The following is a 23,135-nucleotide window of genomic DNA, read 5'->3' on the forward strand; positions in this document are numbered from 1 at the left end:
TCCTCTGAGTCTAAGATAGGGAGATTTCTATTCATGGCGAGAGGACTGTACTTAATCTCCAGATGAGATTTCGATCCATGCGTGAGGTTTAGCACATATCACATGATGTGACTGACACTCGTAACAGCACACGCACGAATGGATCCGCGAGGGTTAATTTTGCTCCTAATCAAATGTTGTGCCGTCGCTTTCGATCGCCACCGTGATCAGATGCGTCATGGCAAACACACCGGGATACATGTACAGCGACATCGCATCTCATCACTGCTACACAAATCAAACAGCACATCCTGAATCCACATAGAGGCTCACTGAGAGGCAACTTGAGCTTTAATTTATTCAGCTAATCAAAGCACAATGCACACTGCTGGAAAGGAAAACATGGTGCCCGGGATTAAATTAAAGCAGAGCAGAGCACCATGGCATGCTACATCGATCCTGAATAAATTGCAGCCACAAGTTCGCTCGCCGGCCGGTCAGCCGGTGAGTAGATCGATCGATCTGCTGCACACGTCGCCGGCGGCCGGACGGACTCGACAAACTGGAGGCATTCAGTAGATTTCGGTCTGACGCAACCGATCGATCTTTTTGTGTCACATCGTTTGGTCGGCCGGCGGGCCTAGACCTTTGCTGCATCAGTGTCAGCAGATTCAGCAGGCACCTGGGCCTCGCTGTCGTGCAGCTCCAGAGCAGTTTTGCCTGCGCCGATCTTGTTCATCTCGTCCTTTTCCTCTATGCTTTTCCCCCACAGAACGTTGTACAGTCCTCCGATCAGTAGTATCCCAGCAAAAATACTGCACGGTTTTATTAGCAATGTCGGCAAGATAATTAATTAGTGCATGAGAAATTGGGAATACTACGAGATCTACAAATTTGTAAGTAATTTAGATTGGGAAATTTTACGGCCCCTGGAAAAGTTTCGCATTAAGCTAGATAAATTTTGGTACATTAAGGTAAATAGTGTCTAGAGGAACTAAATTTGTATTAGAAAATGTGATAACTTTCGGTACCATCGAAATACTCATTTCAGATGCATACGAAGGTCCACATTTTGGAATGAGAAAAACCAGGATGAGTTCATAATTCAGAAAAAGAATCAAACATAAGATCCAGACAAAATTTGAATTTGATCTCATACGATATGAATTGAACAAAGTTTTGCTAAACTCCTAAAACATTTTTTTGCTAGAACTTCCATCTGAGAGACACTTCTAGACCCAATCCCTTTTTTTTTAAAGAAAATGAAAATTTATAGTGAAGTTGTGAACCCTGTACGTACCTTCCTAGGCTAACTGCATCCCCTAAAATGAATGAGGACATGATAATTGTGAATATGAAAGTAAGTGGCATTGACATCGCAAGGAACACCGGGCCCCTCTTCGCAATCGTCCACATTTGCATGTAGTATGACAGTGCAGTGACGACCACGCCCTGCAATAATATATTGTTTCATGGGGGGATTAAAAAAAAAGAGCATGCATTCAGTTGAGCAATTCGAGCTGCACAATTTGAACTTGAAAACGTCGCATCATCAGAAGCTTCAATTACACTGTAGATGACTGCACCAAGCTCAACATTCCATCCCAGCTTCCATTTGGAGAAGTCTCTCTCGACTGCAACAGCCACAACGAAAGCCTGGACTGATGCGCAGCAGATTTGCAGCGTGGTGTTCATCAGCTTGGAAGTATCTTCTATCAGTGGTCCCTGAAAAGGAGAAGAAGAAATCAAGTTGAACATGCTCAATGATGAACCAAAGTCTGAAGTGCTCAACAAATCTGAAGTTTTGAGTGGATATATATATATACACACACCTGAAGAACCGTCCATAAGCCTGCTAAAATGTTAGATAGTGTCATGAGGAAAATTCCAAGAACCCATTGCTTCTTGGAGTGGGCATCTCCTGCAGAAGAACTGCTGCTGCCTTGCTGAAAAAAGTGGTGACGGTTGAATGATTTGTACATTGGCCCCTCGTAGAAGGCCAGCACGGTGACACCGGCGATGCAGAACAGAATACCTGCCGCCTTTACATTGCCATGGAACTTCTTAAGTTTCATGGACTCCATCCTATCACAGGTAGTAGTACAGATTTCAAACTTCTGATGATGTGTGCATGCTTTTTGCGCTCTCTTTCTCATGCAGATTTCTCTTTAAATTCATCGCAGTTAATTTGAGTAATCAGTTTTTAAAATTACTAAGCCAATTCAAACTGCAGTTTTCATGACTTAGGTGTAGAATGAGAATGTTCGAACTTTTTTCTTGAAAAAAAAAAGAAATTCCATTACCCAAATACAACGGCAAGGATAAAGGTAACCACTGGTTGAACGTTGTACAACGCTGACGATGACGTTGCGGAAGCATAATTGAGACCAAGGTTAAACAAGTCGCCACAAGCTGTCACCCTGAGAGAAAAAATATACCAGGAATTACACCAGTTTCATAGGTCAAGGTAAATATGTTCATTGTTTAAATATGTTCTGGACTTCATGCATAATAGTAACAAGCATAATCTGACAAGGTATATAAAGGCTTGTCGGCTTGTCGCATCCTTTGCCTGAACATTCTGACCCTGTGCTATGTTGTGTAGGCACATGAATCAACTCAATGCAAAGCATAGCATAATTAAATCGACAAAACTAGGGAAGGTTTGGAAAGGCAGTGCCAGACATGCACGGAAGAAGGGGTTCCAGGTCACAACAGAGCACAGCAAGAGATGACTTGCAAGTCGTGAACACAGTTCATATCCACAGTTTTTTGTATCTTATAGCAAGCCTAAATTCTGCAAGAAAAATCATCTCGCCCTAGACAAGACTAACAGAAAGAAGAGCCACAACTCCTGCATGAACTTTCGATTTCAGAGAACAATTCTTGCATGCAGACATGCACCACTGAGTAGAGCCACAAGAATATAACTGGGTCCTCATACGAGCTAGAACCAAACTCAAACTCACCCATATAAGGCATGTATAAACATTTTCCCTGCAATTTTGAACGTCACCGGTTTAGCTTTTCGCCTGCACAACAACAACAGCAACAACATCATAAGAGAACAGTAAAGTCACGATCAATGCACAGTTAACACCTGACAAGCTCCTCACAGCAAAGAACAAAAAGAAAGAAACCTCTCAAGAACAAATGCAGCAGGGATCAAGACGAGTGCAGCAGTGGTATGGCGATAGAACAGGAACACCAGCGGGTTCATGCCATGGTCCAGGGCGACCTTGCTCACGACGTGCATGCCGGAGTACATGAGCCTGATCAGAACCACGGCCGCGTAGGCCTTAGCGCCGCTGCCGCCGCCACTACCCATCTCGAGCTTATTCTTGATGAGTAGCTGGCTAGCTAGCTGCTGCAAACTTCTCTGAAACTTAGTGTCTGAATCTTGGGTTCCTCAGACTTGTTGCCACCTATATATACATTGCCAAAAGCACTGGCACTGCAACCTCGTAAGCGCATAGGCCTTGTGTCCGGTGTGCACGACATGGATAATCACCTAATCAGTGATGCGCCAATGGAGGAAGGATTAGTAAAGCGGATGGGAAATGCAAATGAGTCATGTGCTGGAAGGAATAAATTTGAGGAGGGGATTTGGGTGAGGGGTGATATGAGCATCCACTGATGAAGGGAGAGAGGGGGGAAAAGATGGTTAGCAAGCCTAGCTAGTGATCTGAGTCGATCCCAACTTAGTTTTGCCCAGTAGCATTAATTAGTGGCTCTGGGTTTACCATTTGGAGCCCCAAGTCCACTAATTTGCTTTTTCCCAAAGGCAAATCAGGAGCATACTGTTTCATGTCAACATATTTATATGTGCACATTGTTTGATTTGATTAATTTCTTCCTGGGTGGTGACTGATGACAGAAAAGGAGGCATCAGAATTTGTGACAGATGGAACAAGCAAACTGACATGCAGTGCAGAGATGCACATCAGAAGTGCATTGTGTTGTGATTCTGGATGTTGCCTCTAATTAAGTCTTAGTTGGATATCTAGAGGTTGATGCTGGTGGTAGTGGTAGTGCTTGCATCTGTTTCTAGTTCCCATCAAAGTTAATTACCAGAAAAAAAATATATAGATACAGTGATCGAAGTGGTAGTAGGTTTGGCTTGCACCTAGAATATATAATTAGCATGCCACCTCCTTTTTAATGGATATGTATCCTCTAAATAAAATGGTAAGTAGGACAAATCAAGATCATTTAGGCAGGTACTAGTAAGGAAACTGTGCCCATTTTTTGCTTGATGGTTCCGTGAGGGTGAAGGCAAAATAGCAACTAAGCTAACTGGAGAAAGACTAATGTCGATACAAATTTTAGAGCTTTCTACTACTTCCCCTGTGTAGTTTGCCAAAAACTGAGCATGCTATTTTCAGGATTCAATTCAGCTTCTGATAGTGAAAGATTTCAGTAGATGCTCTGGATTTGTGCCAATTCCTGGATCAAGCAGTTAGATCCACATGAATGTATTTCGTGCACACAAGCTTCACCTATAGACCATGCATATGTATGGGTGGTATGGGTCCAATCTTTTGATCTAGAAATTTCAAGTGTGTCTAAAATGAGACGTACTGAAATTTTGTTGATTTTTAAGAAAAAAAATATATAAGCACCGAGTTAGGATGTGAAAGTACCAATTGTTCTCGGCCGATTAACACTCTATGCATACCAACTAATAAATGTCAATGAAAATTTCAGAAAAAAAAGATACATTTACTTCCAATGGTATTGCACCTATGAGACACTCATCTTAAAATTCATTACATTTCAACTATAACAAAAAAAATTGAAAAATCAAGCATTTAATGTAGACTCTATATCTACTTGAAGAGTGCTTAGCCTAAAGAATACCTTAATGTGAAAAATTAGGGGTATTGACTAGAAGTCGAACCCATCTCAATATAGTTGATCTCCTCCATGTTGATCGTAGTAGAAGTGGAGGATGCTGATCCTCGAACAACCCCAGAACCAGCCAATGGAGACACACCGGTCACCGGCTTGATCTCGAGGGGTCACTGGTGACATGCAAAGTAGTGACGGTCTTCGGGTCGCCGCCTACACTACATAGGAATTGCTGCACATTCTTCCTCCAATTCCTTGAGTTTTTGGTTAGGTCTAGAGAGAATTTTGAGGAGAACATAATAGTGAGAGATGTATCCCTTGTCACGCAGGGGCGAACCTACGTAGTGTTTTTCAGGGTCCTCGGATCCCGGGTAAATTATTCAATTCTTACTAAATTATATCGTATTAATTAGTGTAAAGTATAAAAATTAGATAATTAGTACGTATTGGACTTCCGATAATTTCTATCCTGGATTCTTCACGGACCTCACGGCCATACTCCCCTTATAATTAAGTACCGAGTGAGATCGGGTTAATCATTTCAAAGATGGTAAACGCCTCCAACCATGACACGTGTTTGATAATGGAAGTAAACAGAGAGCCCAACAGTGTAAGGTGCCCTCCGTGAATTTCTTTGGTTACCATACCAAGAGATCAAATTGTAAATTGGAAGTGTCTTTTCTATTGCTCCTCTATGTATTTTGAATTTGAAGATGACTTTGAGCATAGTTGTAATACCACTGAAAGTAGATATACAGTTTTTTAGACTTTTTGGTGATATTTTTAGTTGATGTGTAACGGTGTGTATGCAACAAAAATGCTATGAAGATTGTAATTTGTAAAGATACCTTCTCTGCACCCCCACAAGTAGACAAAGATGCTATGAAGGTTGTAATTTGTAAATATAATCTTTGTACATATGTAAATTCATACACATATCATGCATGCATGATCTTAATAACTAACTACCCCGATTTAATTTGAGTAGTGTGCTTCCTTTGTGCCTTGGCCAAATTTTTAACTAATGTAGTAGTGTGCTTCCTTTGCTGCGGCCACTGTTCTATTTAACTAATATGATTGAGGAGTGTGCTTGACTTAATATTGTTGACACATGATACCCTGATCGACTAGCACAAAAATTACAATAAACATTTACAGTAGACCACGGTAAAGTCAACACCAGTCAACATTAATTAAGCTTTGCACAACAACCAATGCGTTCCTAGCTAGCTTATTAATTAGCTGATCTCATGAAACGATATGGTGATTAACTAGCTAAACAAATCATCTAGCTTACAGAATAAGGGAAGAAGATCCTGGAATATTCCAAATCGTAGGGCCTGAGGCAGCAACAAAATCTTGTTGCTGGCAAGCATATATATATATATGTGCATCCATACTTTGCAGATATGGTTTAATTTCTTCATCTTTAGCCGCTTTCTTCAATTCCCTTTCTTCTTCCTTTTTCTTTTTTCCCCTCCCTGCTGGTGGATACAGGACAGACTGATGTGTCGGAAAAGTTTCTTGACAAGCTACTCCGCTAACTCTCTCTCAGATGGATCGTACCTAGGCATGTTAGTTCGCGAAAATTTTTAGGTTGCGTCATATCGGATGTTTGACCAGATTACTGGATGACTAGTTCAACGTCTAATTAAAAAACTAATTATATATGTGTCAGGAAAACACGAGACGAATTTTTAAGCCTAATCAATCCGCTATTAGTACGTGTGAGTTACTATAGTAGTTATGATTAATCATGGACTAATTAATTAGACTCAAAAGGTTCGTCTCGTAAATCTCTTACAAAGTATACAATTATTATTTTTTAACTATATTTAGTGCTCTACGTATGTGTCCAATGATCCGATACGACGGGTGAACATTAAAATTTTTTAGCTAAACAGGGCCTTGAGAGCGACACGATTCCAGATCAGCTAGCGTTTTGTTTAATAAATCATGAGAAGCTAGGAGGGATAATTGCGATCGATGTCTGATAGCTATAGCTTCGCGCGTTAATTGGGAATTAAGTTGGATCACACATGATTGTGCACTAGTGTGCCAGAATATATGCATTTCACATTGCTAGCTAGCCGGCACCGCATCTTTTTCCTTGATGATGCTTATATTTATAAGCCAAAATTTAAAATTTTTAATTAAGAATTTAGAGTTGATTTTAAGATTTTTCACCGTACTTAGTTTATTTTTTAAAACATTTTTCACCGTACGTAGTTTATTTTTCAGCCTTGTCTTTTAGATCGCTAAGAATATATATATATAAATTCTATTTATAAATTATCTTTTGTTTGTGAATATGTTATTTAGCTTTTTTTTTTCATGATCACCTCAGGCTAGCTAGCTGGGTACTGTATATATATAATTCAGTTCTTATCTGGAGTGTTGTCGAGAGTCCGGAAACCACCGATCGATTGGAAACCTAACGGAGCAGAGAAAAGTTGGTGAAATTTAACTGCATACGTTAGTTAGTAATCCAACTTCCATGGAGACTTTGTTGGTGTCGACATAATTACTGTTCGTGTATAAGTTTATATATGTCTGCATCGATCATCAGCTAGCTGCAGGCTAATTAAGCCAGGATTGATCCCACTCACACATATACATTGTGATGTGAGGGTACGTAGCAAGCAACTGGTTGCTTACCTATATACCAAACTCATCGTTTCGCTTCTGCTTACTTATAAACTAAAATTTAAATTTTGAACCTTAAATTTAGAGTTTATTTTAGGTTTTATCATAGTTTATTTCTAGTCTTTGTTTTAAGATTACTAAAAATACATATATAAAAAATTATTCATAAATTATTTTTCTATTGTAAATATATTGGTTAATGCCAGGTTCCCGTTTATGTGGTTACTGCAGTAACCAGGGCCTCCGTGGGGGCGCGATACGGGATGTTCCGTGGTTTTGAGTTTAAATTCGAGAAGTATTTAAAATTTTTGATGAAATTTAATGGATAAAATATATTTTGTATAGGTTGATATATAGTATAGTTTTGTCAAACAAATTCATGAAAAAATATATTTTCTGCATAATTAAAAATCATAACCGAGAATTCTGAGGAAAAAGTTAAAAAAATAACTTATTGCAAATAATATTTCGTAAGAAAATGGTTAAGAGTATTTTGTTGTTGAGTCATTATTAATTTGCACTAAACACCAAGGTACAGAAATACAAATATATAACGATGGATATAGGAAAAATATATATGGAGAAAAATTATATGTGCATGTTAGTACATACATAATAATTTTATTCGTAATAATAGGTAGTAGGTATAGTTGTGACATGGCAATCAAAGTGAAGTTGTTATTTGTTATCGATGTGAATTATTTAGTGAAAGGTGATATGACGGTGTATGTTTGTATGTTGCAATATCAAGAATTTAGAAAAAGCCATGTCAAAATTTTCTTTTTTTCCCTATAACATGTCCTAAATGTCACAAATATAATCACAAAATATTTTCCTGTATTTTTTAAAGACTTTTTTAAAGTTTTTTTTGCATTTAACATCTCACAGATTTTCTTGTTTTAAACCTTCTTCTCTCCCGCGGTTTCGGCTGCGAAAACCGCGCGAGAAGCCACGGATTTCACCGTTCTCATGCGCTATTATGACAAACATTAGCCACGGTATCCGTGCGAAACCGCGCGATAACCATGTTTACCGTGGAGATTTGAATTTAAATTTTTGGTTTTCAAATTTATCGTGGTTTTTACGACATCCGTGGTTATCGCGTGGTAACACGCTATTGGCAAGCGGTGGCAGGGGCGGCAGCCATGGTAAGTGAAACCGTGGTTAAGGCACTCGATTCGATAAATTCCCCAACTCGATAAGGCGAAGTGATATTGGCTACCTTTTTCCTCATATGTCTTTTCTCAGTTTTCATGCATATACTTTCTATGCTAATATTTTCTTTAAAAAATTACATAATATATATAAGTTAATAAAAATTATATATATAAGCTACCCATATCACATTTTAAAGTTGATATTCAATTGTAATAAGTATTTAATAGTTTATATCATTAAATAACTATTCTAAAATTAGGAAATCTTCGTCCTAAAAAAGAACGCAACCATTACCATGCAAAAGACCCCAGATCGGGGTCATTTGTAATAGCATGTGCTACTGTAGAGAACTACGGTAACCTAAATTAGGACTATTTTTTACCTTTTGATCAAAATGGACTAGACCAGGTGCGACAATAATACCACATTGATGCTATAGAGTCTAAAACACTATGGTTATAGTGTTTTTTGGAAATTTTTTATTAAATAAACCTTTTTAGCAAGTAATTTTATTACTAAACTACCGGGCAAAATTTTTTCAAAACCGAACCTTCTGGCCACGCCAGTGTTGATGAGCCTGGTCGGCGTAGCATAGCGTGACAGCCACCGATAATGGCATGACAAGCCGTTTCGTCACGCCAATGACAAAAGATTCATACGATAAAAATATTTTCCCAGAGCTCTAGTAATAAAATTATTTGTTAAAAAGGTTTAAAGAATAAAAAAATCTATTTTTTGTGTTGCTCACATTATTTTTTCACTGTTCCACTGACATAAACAATGTTCCATCTGGACCCAAGACCGCCTTCTTGTTGCCGAGACGCCATGCCTCTCTCTGTCGCACAATCTCATGGGGCGGTCAATCTTTGGCTTGAGACGGATTGTCAAGTGTTTGTTAGGCTTTTGGAGGATCGTGTTAAACAACGCTCTAAGGTTTCCTTCATTCTCAGGGAAATGGCAGAGCTCAGCGGTAGTTTTGTTTTTTTAACCCTTAGTTTTGCCAATAGAAACTGTAATAGGGTAGCCCATGAGTGTGCTCGTTTTGTTTCTGGCGATAACCAGGTGGTGGAGTGGCATGTAGCACCACCTAGCTTATCTGATCTGGTAATGGCTGATTGTGAATAGGGATGGATAGAAAGCTCGTGGCTCGTTACCTCGCTCGACTCGTGACAAACTCAGCTCGGCTCGGCTCGTTCTAGCATTTTAGCTCGTTAGAGATAACGAGCCAGCTCGAGCTAGCTCGTGAGCTGCTCGCGAACCTAACGAGCTAGACCAAACATATGCGATTCGTCGGCATTCATTGATTCTACCCCGGAAAGCATGTGTTCAATAATTTATAGGTTCATCATGTGATTTGTTGGTTCAAACTTTAATATTTAGATACAATTCCATATGATTTGCATGTTTGAACTGAAAATTTGCTTATATAATCTATTAAAAAATTGTTTAAATTAACTTTTCATCCATGGCTCGCGAGCCTAACGAGCCAGCTCGAGTTTTGTAACGAGCCGAGCCAAGCTGGATTTTTAGCTCGTTACGATAACGAGCCGAGCCGAGCCAGCTCGTTATCTTAACGAGCCAGACCGAGCCAAGCCGAGCCGAGCTGACTCGTTATCTATCCCTAATTGTGAAGCCATTAATATCTAATATATGAAGCTACGGCTTGCTAAAAAAAAAGGTTGTTTAGTTTGCAAAAACATCACATCAAGTTTTTGAACACGTATTTGAAGTATTAAACGTAGTCTAATTACAAAATAAATTTTAGACTCCGCCTGGAAACCGCGAGACGAATCTTTTGGGTCTAATTAATCCGTCATTAGCACATGTTGGTTACTATAGCACTTATAGCTAATCATGCACTAATTAGTCTTAAAAAAATCGTCTCGTGATTTCTTACATAACTGTGTAATTAGTTTTTTGGTTCATCTATGTTTAATACATTATTTAGATATCCAAAGATTCGATGGGATGTTTTTGAAGAAATTTTTTGGGAACTAAACAAGGCCTACCAAAAATTTTCTCTAAAAACATCACATCGAATTTTTGGACACCTAAATAAAGCATTAAACGTAGATGAACCAAAAAACTAATTGCACAGTTAAGAAAGAAATCTTGAGACGAAACTTTTGAGCCTAATTAGCCCATGATTAGCCATAAGTGCTACAGTAACCAACATGTGCTAATGATGGATTAATTAGGCTTAAAAGATTCGTCTCGCGATTTCCAGGTTAGCCGTGAAATTCGTTTTTTCGTTCGTGTCCAAAAACCCCTTTCAACATCCGATCAAATATTTAACGTGACACTTCTCCCAAAAAATTTTCTCAATGTATACACACCTGAATGTAACGTCGGCTAAATAGAACTTCCCGCAGGCCATACCCGCAGGGTAACCAGCTGCCAGCGTGCGCCGCGTCGATCTCCCCACGAGAGACGGACGGAGGATATCACAAAACACACCCGCACCGCGCGCGCGCGCTGCGTATGTACAGCGTCCCGCGCTTCTGCTTTGCTGCTGCTGCTGCGCGGCGCGGCACAAAACCGGCAGCGCCCCGGCCGCACGCACGCATGCACCGTGCAGCACGGTGGGCAGGCCGGCGCTGCGTGCTGCATCTGCGACCCCCGCGCCGCGCGCACCGACGTCTTCGAAGAGCTTGGTTGGTTCGCACGTTTTGGTGGTGGTGCTGGCCTGGTGGGTTTTGTTCTGGGCTTCGGTAGGCCTGCTAATGGGTTAAATGGAAATGAGTTAAATAAGTTGGTTTTAATTTGGACTGTTTGGTTAGATGCAAATGGATTATAACTTTAAATGATTAATGATCTGGATTGGATTGGGTTATATAGACAAATGGATTGGTATTAATTGGATTTGGTCAGGTGATTTTAGCTTTTAAATGGATTTAACCCGTGGAGGGTAAATGGATCCTTTAATTGGATAGCTAATAGATAAGATAATAGACATACGTGGGGCCCACATGTAGAAATCGATCAAAATTTGCACAAAGTTGCTTTTATACATAACATATCATCCTACCAAATTTCAGTCAAATTTGATAAACTTTTATAGTGTGAACGCGAGTTTTAAAATTTTAGGTCCGAGTTTATACATATCAAATGGTGCATCCATTCTGCAAGCGTGGATTGGATTCATTTTAACCAAATGGGTTGGTGCGGGGTGGGCTAAAATCAAAGTTGGATTGGTTTGGATTGGATTCTAATGAAGAATAATTGATACGGGTTGGTTTGGTAGACTAATTAGCAAAAAATAGATTGGAGAAGATTTGGATTGTATTACAATCCACTAGCAGGCTTAGGCTTCGGACGTTGGTTTGGCACAGGCCTCCTAGCTTCTTCTTCTTCCTTGTACTAACTAACTGAGATTGGCCCAAAGCATTTTCTTACCTCAAAGCCCAGACTCGTTTGGGTTTACATCTAAGAGCATCCCCAACCGCTCATCTATTCTATTCTTTATTGTGAAAATAGATGATGGAGACTACAAATTAAGCTCCAACTGAATGACCATCCTATCATCTATTTTTAGATGTCATCCATATTAGGAGAGAGAACCTTCATATTTGGATGATCTCTCTATTCTCTAAAAAGATATAGAGGATGTCATATATGGATGATCTAGTGAAGTACATAGAGATACGAAGGATGAAACTAGTTTAGATGATCATCCAAATGAAGATATAGATGACCAAATTTAGATGAGGTATTGGAGATGCTTTAACTGAGATTGGTCCAAAGCCTTTCCTTACCTCAAAGCCCAGACTCGTTTGGCTTTACATCCAAGATTGCGTTCGTTTGGAGGGGAGGTGGGTTAGTATATCTGACGTGAAAAATATAGTAATAGCTTAGTATAAAATTAATTAATTATTAAAAATAATAAAATAGATTAATATGATTTTTTAAAACAACTTTCATATAGAAAATTTTTACAGAAAATACGCCGTTTAGCAGTTCGGGAAGCGTGCGTGTGGGAAAAGAGGATGGTTAGATATTTAACCACGGAAGCCGAACACGGCCTAAGTATGCAAATAAATTTATCTGAAACAAAAGTATGCAGGTTGTTCGCAATTGCTATTTTTATAAGCTAAATTTGTAACCTTACATTTGGAATAGTTTTTGGAGGTTTTTACACCGAAGTCTATTTTTCAATATTGGCTTTTAGATTACTCAGAATACATATATATATATATATATATATATAATTATTTTTTTTAAATATGATGTTTGAAATCAACCCAAAGCAGAGAAGAAACTGATGAACATAAATAAAAAATAATTTCAGGTATACTGATGGAGTGATGGGCTCCAAGCCACAGAATAGATGCGTGCTTGCCACCGGGCTGGGTCCCCTTTGGGCTACGCAATGTGCAGTTGTTGCTCTTCTAGTTCAATTTGAACAGGACCAACAAGACCTGATATGATATTGCCCAAAAAAATATATGGGATTATTTAAAAAAATGAGTTCATACAGGCAATTTGCATCTGATGATCAGATGTATGTGACGAAACCCAGATGTCACAGGAGCATTTTCCTCGTCACTCATTTAGGGTGAGAGAGGCTCGAACTCTCGACCTCAGGATAACTCGACAAGCTATCTGACCAGATACAGAAAGGATTTTCGAACACGAATGAAAAAATAAATTTCACATCTAGTCTAGAAACCGCAAGACAAATCTTTTGAGCCTAATTAATCCGTCATGGCACATGTTAATTACTGTAGCACTTATGGCTAATCATGGACTAATTAGGCTCAAAAGATTCGTCTCAAGATTTTTTCATAACTGTGCAATTAGTTTTTTTGGTTCATCTATATTTAATGCTTTATTTAGGTGTCCAAAAATTCGATGTGATGTTTTTGGAGAAAAATTTTGGGTACTAAACAAGCCCTTAATCTCTCATTTTACCAATGTGACTGGCTGACATTTGACATGATCGTCTGGACAACAGCGCTCATTGTGTTCCAAACAGAAAATTGCTATTTACCCATTGTCAAATCAGGGGTTAGTTAGAATAACACTCTGCATTTGAGCTTCACCACAATATCACTCTCAAAACCAACAACCGAAAATGCCATTTGGTTCCTTTTCTTGTAAATTATTCCCTCCAGTATTTTATTTGATATCATTCTACATCTGATTATTCGTCATATTTATTTTTTTTATAAATATGTAAAATTATAAGTAATGCTTGAAGTATTTGAAGTAATAAATTAAATTAAAATTAACAATTGAATAAGACGAACAGTTAAACATAGAATCAAAAATCAATGGTGTTAACAATGAGAGTAAGGCCGTGTTCGGGAATAAGACGAACGGTTAAACATAGAATCCAAAATCAATGGTGCTAACAATGAGAGTAAGACCGTGTTCGGGAGTGGGGATTGGGAGGGTTAGTTATCCGGCGCGAAAAACGTACTAATAGATTAGTATATTATTAATTAGTTATTAATTATTAAAAAATATATAATAGATTAGTATGATTTTTTAAAACAACTTTTCTATAGAAAACTTTTATAAAAAAATATATCATTCAGCAGTTTAGAAAACGTTCGCACGGAAAAAGGGATTAGACAACTTAGCCATACAACCGAACGTGGCCTAAATCAATTTAGCATTCGATTGGTTTGTGACTTGTGAGGTTACCAAATTAACTCCGACCGTTGAATAAGTGGTCAAGGGCTGTTTAGAAACTCACGTTACATAGGAATAAGGCTAAATTGATTTAATTTATGAGAAAAAGGGACTAATTTAGAGTGTTGACTTGGTTTGAGAATGGTATTCCGATGAAGCCTAAGTACATGGTTTCATTTGAGTGAGACCCTGTTTTGAGAATAATAAAATAGTATTTTTTTCGAGATTTATGAAGCTGTTTATTTTCGTTAAATTTTAATATGAACCAACCACTACTCCATGAATGGTACACCGTCCTCAACTAGTACGACTAGACCCGGTCCTTTGGTACAAAAGTTGAATATTTGACAAAGTCTAATCCTAAACTTGACCATAAGTCACTAGGTCAGCCTAATCCAGCCATTAAGGCCTTGTTTAGTTTGCAAAAAGTTTTTGCAAAAACATCACATCAAGTTTTTAAACACACATTTGAAGTATAAACATAATCTAATTACAAAACAAATTTCAGATTCTGCCTGGAAACCGTGAGACGAATCTTTTGAGTCTAATTAATCCGTCATTAGCATATATTGGTTACTGTAACACTTATAACTAATTACGTCCTAATTAGGCCTAAAAGATTCGCCTCACGAATTTTCTCCCATAACTGTGTAATTAGTTTTAATGTTCATGTATATTTAATACTTTATTTAGGTGTCCAAAAATTCGATATAATGTTTTTAAAAAATATTTTTGGGAACTAAACAGGGCCTAACTCCACATGGACCACATCTACTTAAAAAGATCCATGGCATCAAGTCCAAAAGATCCATGGCATCAAGTCCAACAGGCTTAGAAGTCAGAATAAAAGCCAATGCTATTTCAAAATTCTAAAATATATATGATTAATACTATTTCAAATTTTAAAACAATAATTAGACTGATAGTTTAGTATTATGCAATTACTACCATAGATTCGTATGTAAAATATTTTTATAGTTTATAGTTATTGATAGTATATTAGAAAATCATGTATTCTACTAGTTAAACCAAATTAGACCTTTTTTTCGATAAAATGGATTAGATTTATTTATATTACCACATCAAGAACAATCAGTAGAATACTTTTCTACCATTAAGACTCTAAATCAACTATCAAAATTTTTCTACCAGTGATAATACTACTTGGTAGAGAGCTGTAGCCAAGTCCGAAAATATGTGTTCTACCAAAAATAGGTGTTCTAAAACATTACGGATAAAGCACAGTGTTCGGTGCGTGTAAAAACTATCCCCTGAGTAATAAGATTTTTCTCACACCAAACTTCAAATGATATTTCACATTTTAGTCTTTTTTGAACTTAATTTATAAATAGATCCTAAAAACTTATCTAAAAATATATTACTATCTTGACCACATAGCCGCTGATGCAGATGTCAAACATCTTGGTGCCAAAGCCACTTGCGATGAACACATATGACACCAAGCTAAGTCATTATAATCGGTGCCAACCCTATTAGTGGAGAGCTAACATATAATTTGAATATTATCATTCCTATTTAGATATATAAATAACCGTCGGAGATTATGTGTGTATGACTCTACTTTTATATAATCTAGGTTCAAATCCTCTTGTTATACTCCTAACATTTTTAAAGTGCGGCCATCCTATGTTGATGCCACCAACGACGCTGGTTGACCGCTACGACGAGAGGCTCAATACCACTAGCATTCATCTCGTATCGCTTCATTGCTTGGTTTTGAACTGATATGAGATGATTGGTCAACGGTATTAGCGTTGATCCTTGTAACATCTGCGACAGAGTTGATGGCGCCACCAACTTCGAGAAGCAAGTTTTTAAGGGTATATAAAGAGGTAAAATGTAAAAATAGACGTACCCACCACCTTCCTCCGAGGAAGAAGAGGGAAGCGTTGCTTTCCATTTCCCACCATGAAAACCACACCACCAAGAAGCGGAGAAGAGAGAGAGAGGGATGCCCGGAGAAGCCGGCAATGTCGAGCCGAGCTTGGAAGCGGTCCTCGTCCTCGTCCTCGTCCTCCCACCCTCCCGCGCATCCCCTCGACCTCCTAATTTAACCCCGCACACCGCCTCCCCGGTTCCCGCGTCCCCCCTTTACCCTCCCCTCCTCCTGGCGATTCCACTCCCATCCGTCGCCCACCAGGAGGAAGGCCCGCTAGGAGGGGGGATCGGCGCTCCATTGCCGCGTGCTTGCTTGCGTGCGTGCGTTGCCCGCTTTTTTTTCCCTTGGTTCCCTGCCTTCTCGGAGGTTCGTTTGGATTGGCGCCCGGGCCCCCTCCATCGACGTGCCGCCGCGTTTCTTCTTGATTTGGATTTTGGCCTCCGGTGTGGTGTGGTGTGGGTTGGTTGCCTCGGCTGTTCTTGATTCGGTCGGAAGATGATGAAATGGGGCATCGGCGGCGGCAGCAGCGGGACGCCGGCGGATTCGTATTACGAGGTCCGGTCGGATTGCACGGACGATGTGCCCAAGAGCAAATTCAAGATCAAGGTTTGGTTTTGTTTTTCTTTCCCTCTCGTTTCTTTTTATGCACTTGCTCGGATTGCACGATAATGTGGTTCTGGTTCTCACAAAAATGGGATTTTTTATGGCGCTAGAATTTTGTCAATCACTCGATATAGCATTGAAGAGATGTAGAAAGCGGAGGAGAGTCATGAGGAAGGTTGTAAAAATATCGTGAAAAATGGTGAAACTATTGCTTCACTAGCGCGCGAATAAAATTACCTCTTATATACCGTTTTACGGATGAAAGAAAAATAAGTGGAGATTGCTTTCCGTATGTTCTATGATCTTAAATTTAAAATTAAGTTACTCCTATTAAATTTAGAACAAGTGGAGTACTAATGACTATGCTGATCGGTATTAATTGTTATTGATTATCTTACCATTTCACAACGGTATTGTTGGTTTCTAGCTTAATTTACAGTTAATCTCAAAAGTATATGTCTGTCAATTGCCGATTCATGTTTGAGCTTTACTCTTGATGGTTTCATCAACCTCTGCTGCCATGGATATATTTGCTTGCTAGCATGTCCTTTCATCAGACCACATGCAATTTTTCTGTTGTTTAAGTTAGAGAAAGGTACTGAGAACCTGAGACATCCTGGAAACTGGAACTGCCATATTCACCAATCTAAAGTTAATCACAGTACCAAAAATTAGAAAATTTCTCTAAGTCCTTTTGCTTAGGGAACTGGATTCCGTACTTGTTTATTGTGGCAGTATCCTTTTTTTGTTTCCAAATCTCATTAGTACTTAAGATATAAACACATTGAAGATATGCACTACTGGTTATAGCTCTTCTCTATCCTATTTTATATCCTATGGATAAATTGCTCAAATTTAGAGTAAAGATGTCGTTTGCTGTACATTTCTTCTGTAGCAAAAATCGAGTTTACTCTAATTAAATGAGCATAGTTTCTGAACTAGATCAGTTTCTTGGAATGATCAATGATCTTGGTGCCACAATGTCACTCAATTTTCCTATGTGCAAAAAAAGTCCTATATTGTTAGCAATTTATCTTCTTCGTTTCTTCATTTCAGGCAGGAAAAACATTGAGTGTCCGGAAATGGCAAGCTGCATTTAGTGCTGATGGTTGTCTTGATATTGCCTCAGTCCTAAGCCGGATACAAAAAGGAGTATGATTACCTTTTTACAGCTCCTTTTGTCGGTTTCAGAATAGGCTCCTCTACAAACATTTTTCTTTGATCATTTTATAGGTCTACTTCAACAATGATGGGTAATTATTTCTCTTCTTTTAGGGTGTACATCCAACAGTAAGGGGAGAGGTTTGGGAGTTTTTACTTGGATGTTTTGATCCCAGGAGTACCTTTGATGAGAGGGAGGAAATCAGGCAAATAAGAAGGTATTTACACTCCTCAACAGTATCTGATAAAAAGTTCATTTCATAGGCAATTTTTGTTCACTTGAAGAAGCATATAAGTTCCATACATTGATGCTAGTGTATCAACTAGGGGCGGGCGTTCGTTCTTTAGCTTTATCGGTTTGGTTTCTGATCAGGTCGGTTCTAACAAAATGCAGACCGAAGTATCTTGAGAAAAAGCAAAAGCCAAAATAAACAAAATCCATTGCTACCTCCTAGATGTTGCCTTAGGGTACAAAGGGTTATAATTGCCGTCTCTATCGCTGCATGCTCGCTGACGTGGAAGAGAGAGACGATAGAAGAGAGAAAAATGGTTGTTTTGCACGGAGTCAGCAGAACATCGACTCTTGGCGCATAAAACGGAGAGACAACCATAAAATCTGCTATGTACGTGTACGTGTGTTGACTCTAATTAGAGACACTGACCAGATGGAATACAAATGAGAAATTAATTAGTCTAGAGCCAGCTTGAGAGACTGTCATTTGTACGAGTAGTTTTTTCTGCTGACATGGCTTGAGATAAAGCCCATAATAGACTCTACCATTGGACATGTCCTTATCACCTCGTGAGTAACAGTGTGGGGCCCATGTGTGGGACAAGCAGACAACAGATACACATGCATGCTGATATTTCAGGAACTCTGCACGGAGGCCATAGATTCAAGTGAAGCGAGTTCGCAATGTGCGCGCAACTCGCGAGACAACCATCCGCTTGACGCATGGACCCTTCGGTTGGTTCGGTATCTTCAGTTCAGGGGGAATAAAAACCGACTAACAAACCAAACAACCGAACTAAATCCAAAAAAAAGAGACTGTAGCACTAACCGAAAACTGTAAAACCACCACTTAGGTTCGATTCGGTTTGGCCTTTGTTTACGGTTTATTTTTGCCTGCCCCTAGTGTCAACCCATGGATCCACCATAGATTAAACAGTTGGTTTCTATCACTTTCTTGCCAAAATTTGAAATTCGTATCTGTCATATTTTGCTGCATATTTTTTCTCTGCCTTCATCCAACATCTTTGGAAGATTTTCTTTGATATGCAGACACCCAAAATTTCATTTGACTTCTTTTCTATTTCAAACGAACATGATGATACCTTTTTATCTACACTACACTGCTTTTTATCTGTTTGTTTTTTTTACTTATATTGCACTTCTCTTGGAGTCTCAATTTTGCACTTCTATCATACACTGCAATTTTGGTTTTACAAATAGATGATTTCACAGATTATTGACTGTTTTCCCCCTTCTATAACATCAGTGAATATGTTTCATTCAGTATTTGGACTCTATTTTTAGAAAAAAAACTGCTTCCAGAATAATAAATTATTGTGAACCCTAAAAAGTATTACGTGTATGAACATAATTGTGCCAAATTTGCTCAATTTATTTGGTTTTTAAATTGTACTGGTACCTAGGACCCATAATAGCTAATTGTCATTTGGCACTTTCTTGTAATATTCATGCGCAATAATTTAGTATTATGATATATATACTTTTTTTTGACTGGGTTCAGAAATAATTTTAGCCTCAATAATTTTCCTTATGAACACAGACTACAATATATCCATAAAAGCTAATTGTCATTTAGCAGTTTCTTGTATTATTCATGTGCAATAACTTAGTATTATGATATATATTATTTTGTTGACCGAGTTGATAAATAATTTCACCAACGAAACATCTACTTAGCCTGATATAATTTGCCTTATGAGCACAGACTACAATATGCTAGATGGAAGGAAGATTGCCGAGAGATGGATTCTCATGTTGGCAGCGGTAAAGTGATCACAGCACCACTTATCACTGAAGATGGTAGACCCATTAAAGATCCTTTGGTTTTACTTGAGGCTACATCCCAAAACACTTCAGACAGTACTTCCACAAGCAGCAAAAATGCAATTGAAGTAGATGATTCTGCAACCCGTATTACAGATAAGCACATTATTGACTGGAAGCTTACTTTGCATCAAATCGGTAAGCTTTAACCCATTCTCTCTGTTACTTTTAACTTTATTTTACGCTTGTACCATTTCTCATGAATACTTCAAAACCATGACAGGACTTGATGTGCTACGTACAGACCGCACCATGGTATTCTATGAGAACAAAGAAAATCTTTCCAAGTTGTGGGATATTCTAGCTGTGTATGCTTGGATTGACAAAGATGTTGGTTACTGTCAAGGTGAGCTATATCTGAGTTGTCTATTTATTTAGTATCCAGAAAGGCTTACAGGTGTAACTTTTATACCTCAAACAGGAATGAGTGATTTATGCTCGCCAATGATTGTGCTACTCAACGATGAAGCAGATGCCTTTTGGTGCTTTGAGAAATTGATGCGCAGATTGGTATGCTTTGTTTTCATGAATTTTCTCAGGACATCGTTACTCTAAGAGCATTTTTCCCAGCATTGAGAAGGAGGTACCATTGTTTTCTATGTAAAATTTGGTACCTTCTAATATCTAAGGTACTAAAATGTATCAAATTTTACATAGAAAATAGTTGTACCTCCTGATACCTTCTTAAGAATGGTAAAATTGCTCTTACTCTAATGTTAGAGATTGTGATAGTGTATTTATACTCATATAAATACATACAATTGCTTCCTTTTATCTTTGACATAATTTTAATCACTCTGATGTTTTGAATTTAAAGCGAGGAAATTTCAAATGTACGGATCAATCTGTGGGGGTGGCCAATCAACTTCAGTACCTTGCATCTATTATTCAGGTGCTTGACCCAAAGCTACATGACCACCTAGGTATAAATCTTAGTATCAGTGAAACTTTTAAACACGCAACGTTATTCTCCAATTTTACCTACTGTTTCTAATGTTATGATTCCTGAATCAGAAACACTTGGTGGAGGTGACTACCTTTTCGCATTTCGTATGTTCATGGTGCTGTTTCGGCGTGAAGTGTCATTTGGGGACTCCTTGTATCTTTGGGAGGTATGAAATACCAATTGGTGAATATTTCTAGAACTAGAATATTTTTGTTTAGGTATGAAATATTCTTCAGAATTATTTATTACATAGACCATATTTATAACCAATGCTACTTTACTAATAGGTGATAGTACTCCATTCATTTGTACCAATTGACCATGTATATTTAAGGTTGTAGCTGAAAAGTTTGATCAACGTAAACAGTGTTGATGCTAGTGGATTAGGTTTGTCTGTGTATGCTGGCAGGAGTACAAATTGTGACATTCTAGAAGTTATAAAGATGAATACTGTATTGTTAAGTTTGTTCTTTGGTGAAGACACACACACAGTGCAGCGTATACTTGAGTATCCAATTGAGTTTTATATCGTATGCTCATCTTTGTTCATAACCTGTCAACAGATGATGTGGGCCCTGGAATATGATCCTGACATCTTCTTTGCCGCTTGTGAAGAAGCAAGTTCTCACAAAAGTAAAATATCTAAATCAAAATTGAGAGGGGTCCGCCATTTTACCAAGCGGGATAAAGATAAAGATAATACGAAAAATGGAGCTGAAGATACTGAAGGTCCAGTTCCAATTTCAGTTTTCATGGTTGCAAGTGTTCTCAAGGAAAAAAGAGAAAAGCTATTACAGGAAGCTAGAGGACTGGATGATCTTATTAGGGTAAGTCCAATTTCTCCCTCTCTTGTTTGATATGGAGTCTGGAGTCGTACATGATTAATTCAATTTTTGAACAAAGGACTAGTACCAGGACTACATTGAGGTGCAAAAAGCTTGCAGTCAATTTTTTATTGCCTCAAAATCTCCTAAAGTTGAAAAAAAGAGCTGATTTTGGTCAAACTCATAAGGCCCTGTTTAGTTCCCAAGTTTTTTTTTCCCAAAAGCATCACATCGATCTTTGGACACCTAAATATAGCATTAAACATTGATGAAATAAAAAAAATTAATTGCACATTTAGGGGAGAAATCAAGAGACGGATATTTTGAGCCTAATTAGTCTATCATTAGTCATAAGTGCTACAGTAACTTACATGTGCTAATGACAGATTAATTACAAAAGATTCGTCTCGCGGTTTCCAGGCGAGCTGCGAAATTCGTTTTTTCATTCGTGTCCGAAAACTCCTTTCAATATCTGGTCAAACGTCCAATGTGACATCCCAAAATTTTCTTTTCGCAAACTAAATGGGCCCAAATTGAAGTCAATTTTGACACAACCTCATGCTCAAAGATTTGCCGTACATAAGCTTCTATGTATAAGCATGTATTGTTCATATGGATCTTACTCTTGACCTTTGTTTTGTTTCAGATTCTGAATGATGTAAATGGAAATTTGGATGCTAAAAAGGCTTGTGCTGGTGCTCTGAAGCTTCATAAGAAATACCTGAAAAAAGTAAGTAGCCATTCTTGTTGCATTACTGTGATAGTGTGATTACTTTTTATGAAGAATAAAGTACATGGCCGGTCTTTAAACTTGTGGCGCGGTACCACTTAGGTCTATAAACTTAGAAAATGCACGTTTAGATCCATGAACTTGTTTTAATATACCATTTAGGTCTATGAACTTGTTTTAAATTTATCATCTAAGTTCAAGAACTCGTTTTAATGTATCATTCAGGTCCATAATTTTAGACATTAAAACGAGTTCATGGACCTAAACATGCACTTTCTAAGTTTATGGATCTACTCTTTTATGAAATATCATGAGCTAGCTCTTCTCTAAAGCATGTTTTTCATCACTAAAATACTGTAACAGTGAGAAAAATATATATGCTGCTTATGAACTGAAAAATGTAGCACTGTTTCTTTCATCAGGTACAGGCAAAGAAACCCCAAACTGTACTATTTAATCTCACTGGGTGATTCATTACCATGTGGACAATACAAAACTATACTTGACAGAAAAAAAATGGTGAGTTCCAAGTTCTGAAATGTAGTCGCCATCGATCGGAAATTGGCCTGGACTAGACTGGCTTGTGAAGTTACCAGCTAGTCCGTCCGATATTACAGGAAGAA

The 23,135-nt window shown here is 38.1% G+C and overlaps 2 protein-coding genes across 2 annotated transcripts; one reads left to right on the forward strand and one right to left on the reverse strand.

The window, feature by feature from the left end:
• Nucleotides 1–312: 312 nt before the first annotated feature.
• LOC102716989 (WAT1-related protein At5g64700-like) lies at nucleotides 313–3,375 on the reverse strand. Its single transcript, XM_006658561.2, has 7 exons — nucleotides 3,120–3,375; nucleotides 2,949–3,011; nucleotides 2,283–2,399; nucleotides 1,812–2,064; nucleotides 1,549–1,704; nucleotides 1,280–1,431; nucleotides 313–794 (listed from the first exon to the last, which is right to left on the reverse strand). The coding sequence occupies exons 1-7, from the start codon at nucleotides 3,305–3,307 to the stop codon at nucleotides 620–622; spliced, it is 1,104 nt and encodes a 367-aa protein (XP_006658624.1). The 5' UTR covers nucleotides 3,308–3,375; the 3' UTR covers nucleotides 313–619.
• Nucleotides 3,376–16,252: 12,877 nt separating this feature from the next.
• Nucleotides 16,253–23,126, forward strand: LOC102717268 (rab GTPase-activating protein 22). Its single transcript, XM_006658562.3, has 11 exons — nucleotides 16,253–16,777; nucleotides 17,831–17,926; nucleotides 18,050–18,153; nucleotides 19,894–20,150; nucleotides 20,236–20,358; nucleotides 20,434–20,522; nucleotides 20,830–20,935; nucleotides 21,027–21,124; nucleotides 21,522–21,785; nucleotides 22,429–22,512; nucleotides 22,935–23,126. Exons 1-11 carry the CDS (start codon nucleotides 16,667–16,669, stop codon nucleotides 22,980–22,982), a joined length of 1,380 nt encoding a protein of 459 aa, XP_006658625.1. The 5' UTR covers nucleotides 16,253–16,666; the 3' UTR covers nucleotides 22,983–23,126.
• The last annotated feature ends 9 nt before the right edge of the window (nucleotides 23,127–23,135 follow it).

The sequence above is a fragment of the Oryza brachyantha genome, chromosome 7, assembly GCF_000231095.2.
Source record: "Oryza brachyantha chromosome 7, ObraRS2, whole genome shotgun sequence".
NCBI lineage: Eukaryota > Viridiplantae > Streptophyta > Magnoliopsida > Poales > Poaceae > Oryza > Oryza brachyantha.

What these genes read in the sequence shown, in the direction of transcription:
- LOC102717268 (XM_006658562.3), top strand. Translation starts at nt 16,667, where the DNA reads ATGATGAAATGGGGCATCGGCGGCGGCAGCAGCGGGACGCCGGCGGAT. An exon ending in GAAATCAGGCAAATAAGAAG is followed by an intron (nt 18,154 to 19,893) that starts GTATTTACACTC and finishes TTATGAGCACAG; the next exon opens with ACTACAATATGCTAGATGGA. An exon ending in GCTTACTTTGCATCAAATCG is followed by an intron (nt 20,151 to 20,235) that starts GTAAGCTTTAAC and finishes AAACCATGACAG; the next exon opens with GACTTGATGTGCTACGTACA.
- LOC102716989 (XM_006658561.2), bottom strand. Translation starts at nt 3,307, where the DNA reads ATGGGTAGTGGCGGCGGCAGCGGCGCTAAGGCCTACGCGGCCGTGGTT. An exon ending in TTGGTGCAGTCATCTACAGT is followed by an intron (nt 1,432 to 1,548) that starts GTAATTGAAGCT and finishes ATATTATTGCAG; the next exon opens with GGCGTGGTCGTCACTGCACT. An exon ending in GATGCAGTTAGCCTAGGAAG is followed by an intron (nt 795 to 1,279) that starts GTACGTACAGGG and finishes AAAACCGTGCAG; the next exon opens with TATTTTTGCTGGGATACTAC.